The sequence below is a fragment of the Morone saxatilis genome, unplaced genomic scaffold, assembly GCF_004916995.1.
Source record: "Morone saxatilis isolate NCDOM2014 unplaced genomic scaffold, NCSU_SB_2.0 Contig5, whole genome shotgun sequence".
Classification (NCBI taxonomy): domain Eukaryota; kingdom Metazoa; phylum Chordata; class Actinopteri; family Moronidae; genus Morone; species Morone saxatilis.
Window position 1 is genome coordinate 3812592 of NW_023340095.1, and position 7225 is coordinate 3819816.

The window sequence follows — 7225 nt, forward strand, 5'->3', positions numbered from 1 at the left end:
CACACACACACACAGGCAGAAACACAGAAAGAATAAATCAACACGTAATATGCAACACATAATCCATGATCCTTAAGTTCATGGATTTTTGCTTGGCACACAATCTTCCATTTGTATTGTAATAACCTTCCAAGGTTGGAAAAGTATTTAAAGCAGCAGATTTATCTTAGTATCCACAAATATGGATGAAAGTTGGACATTGTAGTGTCAGTCCTGTTTGATGTAACGTTCATGGGCACACACAATATGTACACACCAGTACATTTGTGCTCTTCTACGTCAAAGTCAAGGTTCATGTGTGTTTTTTAAAACTGGGACAAAAGTCAGGAGGACAGAAAGGGTGTAATGTGCAGGTTCAGACTCGGTGGTGTCGATGGTTACACACATGGTTTGTAGGAGAGAAGTGAAGTTGTTCCTGCTGCCATAATGTTATATATAACTCATTTTACACTGTACATGGACACACGCTTGTTTTAAACGATAAACACTTTGGACTGCAGCTTTGCATAAATAGCATTTTATATAAAATAACTGATAAATACATGTTTATTTATTGGAAGTGTCTGTTTAAGCCTCCCTACCCACGGATATGCAGAGGATGTCGGCCTGCAGCTGCATCAGTAACCTGTTGGACGTCATGCCTCCGTCCACCTGCAGCTGCGTCAGATGAACGCCGCTGTCCTGGTTCATCGCATCAAGGATCTGAAAGATACACACAATGTGCCACTTTAACACAAACCGATATCTTGCTGACATAAAGTTGGTGCTTTTCTATTTCCAGTGTTTTAATTTCTATGAAGGGATCACATGCTTCTCAGTCAGTTGCAGAAATGATATCATCATTAATCATATTTGTTTCCTTAGAAAACGGGCGTGAAACACATCGTCACACAGATGAATCTACAGGGTGGTTTTGTAAGACAATGGGTGTAGATCTCTGCACTTCCAAGGAAGGCTGCTCACTGCGTTTACCTGTGGTCAAACTCAGAGACAAGCCTCTGTAATGATTCATGCAGAAACCATGTTTTTCTGGAAAGCTGTAGGAGGTTCATGCAGCTCGCAATATTCTTTGCTTTGAGTGAGTCGTTGTTTCCCTGAATCCCTCCAGAATCATAAAGTCACACATTTATGATTTAAAAAGGTTGAAATAAACCGGACCACTTTCTGTGGTATCACGTAATGTATCTGCAGTCAGCTGTTGCTACATGTGCTTTCCTCCCCCAAAGCAAGAAGCAGAGAGCAGACACGGCTCACCTCTCTGGTCTGAAAGCAGACGGCTTCAAGGGCAGCAAAAGCCAAGTGGTTCCTGTTGGTGAACTGAGTGAGCCCACAGATGATGCTGGAAAACAATGAGCAGAAACAGTCTGAATAAACATTACAATGAGTCTTCTAATGTGTATCTTCATGCTTTCACTCGATTGACCTGTCTCTGAGGAAGACACTAAGAGTCTATACAAGAAAACAAACAATCAAAGCGTCACATCCTTTTGTCCTCATTTCAGGGTCAAGTTACAGTTGATGGGTCAGACATGTGTTTTAACAGCTGACTGTCTCACCCTCTTGCACTGGGCTCCCAGTAGGGGGCATAGAGCCCCGAGAAAGCCGGCACAAAGTAACAGCCGTAAGACGAGCCTGCTGCTGCTGCTAGTGTCTCTGAGGTAAGACGAGGGAGAAAACACAAGAGGAAGAGTTGTTATTTCATTTCCCCTTCTACATTATATAATCAAACAGCAATTAAAAAGACAAATTTAGCCTTTTGTTTCTGAATGAGTCATGAATTTCTTAGAAGATTGGGTAAGATGCTAAGTACCGATCTCTGAGGAAGACTGCACAATGCCCATGTTGTCCTTCAGCCACCGTACCACTGCTCCTGCGATGGCCACTGAGCCCTGGGAGGAAGGGGGAGGAAGGGGGAGGAAGGCAGGTTGAAAAGGCAAACCAGGGCACAGCACACTGCAGTAAGGTCCTGCATGGAGTTCAGAATGAGAAGGGCTAATAAAAGCTTTCACGCACCTCGAGTGCATAGCAGGTGGGCTCGTCTTTTCCCATCTTGTAGGCGACTGTGGTCAGCAGGCCGTGGTCTGACATCACAGGCTAACAGAGTCAGAGGAAAAACATGTGACGTGTGCGAAGTTAAAGCAGAACAGAAGCCACAAATGTAATTTAATATGTTGGTATCTTACCTTGGTCCCTGTATGTCTGAGCAGGAAGCAACCGGTCCCATACCTTTACCACAACAAGGAAAAAGGGAAAGAGACCAATGATTGTTGATTATTGATGATATTCTTCTTTAACATCAGAATAAATAACAGATCAATAATCACTCACTTAGGAGTTACTTTATGTCTGAAGGATGGAGTTAATCACAATTCTCCGTTGTTATTTATGCCTAATGTGCTTTTGAAGTTGATTAAAAAGGTTAGGAAGGAAATAAAGAAAGGAAAATATCTGACTTTCTCCTTTTCCAGTTTTCTACCAGATAAAAATTGTGTTATCTTTATTCAACAAAACCCGTCTTACTGTCTTTACACTGGGGATTTAATCTGGTTTCTCACTAGATTTGGAAACTTTTTGACCTCTTTAGCAACTTTTTAACTTTGCAACAAAAAGTTTGGATCAAAATATCCAATATTTCTCAGTGAAGGGTCTCTCTTTGTGTCCTGAATGAAGGACAGATCAGCAGCCAGACAGAAACATGAATGAGCTGTGACTGGAGGGTTTTCTTTTTTAAAATAGAGAAACTGTTTATTCATTGACACTTCAGTTCCTGTACAACAGCCTTCATAAAAAGACGTTGAAATAAGAGGCAGATTTAAACACATATACATCAAACTGTCTTTAATGTTATGTAACGTCAGCACCAGGGAGACGATGACAAACCATTATGACGAAGTACAAACATTACTGACTGTAACAAAAAAGATAGCGGCGGAGGGCTTACGTGTTTTTGGCCTGGCCCTCTTTGAAGCACATCTGACCAACCAGAGCAGCCGACTGATCGCCAAGACACTGACCGAGACAAACTCACAGTTAGACGACCACAACAGCCCATTTATGCATTTATACGTATACACTAAACACAACATCAACTGACCAATACTGCCTGTTTGAGACGGATATCGATTTTAGATAAAAGATTTCTGATAAAAATAATGACGGAACATTTTACAGCTGAAAACTTAACAAACGATTAATGGTCACATAAATAAATGAGAATAAGACTCAAACGTATACGAATACAGCTAATAAAACCCCTTTTTTAAAATATGAACTATAATAAGTTACACTAAAATAAGTAGTAGTGTGGTGAGTATTAAATTAAAGTGTATAAATGCCTAAAGATCAGTTTCATGTCACTTTTAGGTCGACATGCATTGACGTGATACGTATCCGTGTTAATATTGGCCTGGGAAAAGTATCACGTGTCTGTAGTGGAAACTCAAACGCCTGAATGGAAAGCCACATGTAACGTCCACCACGGCACACTGAACACACAGTTACATAACACGCAGAAGAGTCTTTACCCCGGATATTGGAACTCCTGCAAGAGAGCCGGATTTCTGGAGAGAAGACAGAAACAGAAGTTTAGAGTTTGGACGAAGGACTGCAGGATAATGCTGTTGTGTAATCGCTCCTCTCAGGTCGTTACAAACACACTGCAGGACGTGTGTCTACAATGAAAACCACTGGATCAACATTAAAATGCTCAGTCACATTTCAGTTCCCTATAACAGCGACATCCTTACCAAACAAGTGACGTGTTGTATCAGTTAAATACCTATGTGTAGCAATAATAAAAATAACAAACAAAAACATGTGATAAGCTTACATGATCACAGTTATCTACATGATTGGACTTTATTTTTATATCGTGACTAATGAGATGATTCACTGCTAAAAATGAACTGCAGTAATCCAAACCACAATTAAATGATAGATCATTTATTATATATAAATAAATAAATGAATAAATGAATAAATGCCATTATGTAATACTGTCCAATCAAAGTCAGGGCAGAGCATTTAATTACCGAATAAGGAACCGATTATCATTGGGTCCAAGGTAGTTTTACCAGAACAGTGACAGCTAAAATCTGAGGTAAAATAAACATTTTAATCATAAATCTGCCACGTCAGACTGCAGGGCAATGTGCATGTTGCATAAAAAAGGTTTAACATGTTGTAGTCAGGAGATAAGATACGAGCACAAACAAAGACACACAATAACAGCACCGATGTCACTCACACACACACACACAACACCACACCACACACACACAACAACACACACACACAACACACACACACACACACACACGTCACTATTATTGCTCTTTAAATGACAGATCATTACGGTTTTAAATCATTGTTGTTCCAACCATCGGCCAGTGTGACAAAACAACACAGCACCTTATCAGGTCATTTATCAGGGTGGGACCACAATAAGGAACTTTATTCGACTTAACATTAAACCCTGAATCCAGACACTCTTTGGGAGCATGTGGATGATAATAAACGGGAAATCTTTCTGTAAGTTTGTGATTAAAACCTTAAAAAGCTTTAAAGCTTTGTTATGCACTTTGCTTTCTCTGATATCAGCTCATCAATATACATTTTCTTTAAGCATTCTTTAAGGATCATACGTTTTAAAAATCATCTTAATGAGACTGTCTTTCATTTGAAATACTGATTCTGTCCATCAGAAGTTTGAAGGGACAATAATATTTGAGTCGGAAATCCTTTATTACTTCACTAGCAACACTATCAGTGAGTTATCTGCTATTCTGATCAATTACACACGGTTATCTAATCAACTTCTATAACCATTACAGTGACTAAAAGGTTTCACCAGAACACTTTATGATTACAGTCTTAATTTACGTGGATTTACAGCTCTGAAGATCTTCAATTAGTTGGAAAAAAAGGCAAGTAGGTCGGGTCTTATCTGAAAACACAAACAGTGTCAGTGAAACACAGAAAACCCAGCGGACGTTAACGGAGCTCACCATCCAGCCGTAGATTTCAGAGGAGCTTCTGACTTTGGGGAGGATTTCCATTGGGACATCAAAGTACCTACAAACAACAACAGACATGAAGTCAAGGAAGCGTGAGACCATCCTCCTCCTCCTCCTCCTCCTCCTCTTTACAGTTTGGGGGTTGGGGGTTTACCTGCAGAGCTCAGGGTCCCAGTCCATGGTGTGGATGTTGAAGAGCATGGTGCGACTGGCGTTTGAGACGTCCGTACAGTGGATCCCTCCGTTCCTGCCCCCCGTCAGGCACTGAGGAAACAGAACGCTGCTTATAACAAGTGTGCATCAAATGTTTACCTAGACTCTGTGAACGTCTGGCCATAGTTTCATGTATAATGTATTCATTTCTTCTCTGTAGCTTGATTTTAAAAACAGCTGTCAGGTCTCTCGTCTTTGATTCACACAGGAAACAACATTATCCAGGTTGTAAATAGACTTAATTCAGTCAAAGAGTCGGTTAAAAACTAACTAACCCTAACTCTGTCTGACCCGGAGCCGGAGCACAGTTGCAGCCTTTGAGGAGCTCTTACCCAGATGATCCAAGAGTCCACCGTGCCAAACATAGCGCGCTCGCTCAGCACTGCCTGTCGCACTTCGTCCACGTTGTCCAGCAGCCAACGTAGCTTCACTGCACTGAAGTAGGTACTGATGGGGAGGCCCGTCTTGTGCTGCAGAGCAGAAACAGTAGAAACACAGATGAGTGCATTTGGTATAAAAAGGAGCAAAAGAAAATCATCCACCCTCATTGATCTAAAATAAAGATTTTCCAGACTTTAGCTCTATATAAAGACTTTTAGTAATTCAGAATCAAAGGGTTACATTCATCAATACACATGTTTTTGATATATTCTGCTTATCCTGCTCCAGTTTCTGGAGTTTGTGAATGCTGCAGGCTCTCTCTCTCACCTTCAGGTGGTTCTTGTTTTGGCCGGGAGTTTTGCTGATGAGCCTCTCCACCGTTGACTGTGTGCGCAGGTCCAGCCAAACTACAGACAAAGCAGAGCTTACACACAGGAACCTAAAATATCTGGAGCAGATGATGAATGAATACTGACATTTAGGGCTTTCTTCTGCCACCCTCAACTCCATGTGAGTATTGCCTCCAGAGCAGCGGCTCCTGAACCGTTTTAACACACGTTGATTCGAAAATTCAGTCAAAATGTGACTTTTATATTCCCAGAACATATTTTTGTGTAGCTGAACTGTTTCCTCTTTAACTTCTATAACATGAATAATCTTCTGGCGCCTCATATTGATATTTAATTTTCAGATTCATTTTAAAATTCAACTCAGATAGTTTCATTTTTGTTTTGATGTTTGTTTGTTTTCTTTGAGACTTAAAGCAAATGAAAACAACCCAAAGTATAAAAGTACATCAAATAGAAACTACCGCCTGCAGCTAAACATGTAACAAGTTTTCTCAACTTCCTTACAAACAAAAACTACAGTATGATGCAGCCTAGTCGTACGCTGTGCCGTTTCCAAGATTACGTAATCTTCCAAATTAAAAGAAGTCACAGCTCAGAAGTACGGGGAGTTAAATCTGACACTTCACACGTCTGTAACCAAAGACGTTGCAGCAATGGGAATCTGCGAAGAACAGAGATAATTCCTCCTCCACTTTTCCTTTAACTGTAACATTAATTAGCACAGGCTAACATACAATAAAACATTTCCATATGGATTATTTCCAGGATATTTGGTCATTTTAATCAATCTCCCCTTGTTTACATGACTGGAAAACTAGTCTCTAAATTTCCAGGTACCTTGAAAACACACATTGCTGGATGAATTGAGGGAGGAGGTCTACATTTGGAAACACCTGTTGTTCAGCAGTTTGACTTATATTTATAGATTTGGGATTTTTTAATGAAGGAGCAGATGTCATTTAAAATCTCAAATTATTATTAAAAGTAGAGCAATTTATTTACGTTAAAACATGCCTGAAGGGGGAAACTTTAAATATGACATAACGTCTATGTAAACAGGAACACGTGGCATTGATACTGGTTCTCTCAGACGTCTAATGCACCTACCAATGGCGTTGTAGAGCGGCTCTCCGGTCTCTTTGTCCCAAACCAGGGTCGTCTCTCTCTGATTGGCCACACCCACCGCTGAGAGAGAAGCAACAACATCGACGTCCATAAATATGGCTTTTAACAATTAAACGCTGAGTTTGACTATCCGGAATTAAC

General features: G+C 40.4%; 1 protein-coding gene across 4 annotated transcripts in view; it reads right to left on the reverse strand.

Annotated features, from left to right (window-relative positions):
• LOC118338732 (glycerol kinase-like) overlaps window positions 1-7225 on the reverse strand; it is a 14374-nt gene that overhangs the window by 3240 nt on the left and 3909 nt on the right. For all 4 annotated transcript variants that reach the window (XM_035676034.1, XM_035676033.1, XM_035676036.1 and 1 more), the window contains exons 4-16: window positions 7067-7144; window positions 5937-6016; window positions 5561-5698; window positions 5170-5279; window positions 5007-5073; window positions 3525-3560; window positions 2942-3009; window positions 2184-2226; window positions 2014-2094; window positions 1811-1889; window positions 1557-1653; window positions 1255-1339; window positions 582-702 (exon numbers count right to left, since the gene is read on the reverse strand). In XM_035676034.1, the coding sequence (XP_035531927.1) occupies window positions 582-702; window positions 1255-1339; window positions 1557-1653; window positions 1811-1889; window positions 2014-2094; window positions 2184-2226; window positions 2942-3009; window positions 3525-3560; window positions 5007-5073; window positions 5170-5279; window positions 5561-5698; window positions 5937-6016; window positions 7067-7144 (1083 nt within the window). The remainder of the gene's footprint in view (window positions 1-581; window positions 703-1254; window positions 1340-1556; window positions 1654-1810; window positions 1890-2013; window positions 2095-2183; window positions 2227-2941; window positions 3010-3524; window positions 3561-5006; window positions 5074-5169; window positions 5280-5560; window positions 5699-5936; window positions 6017-7066; window positions 7145-7225) is intronic.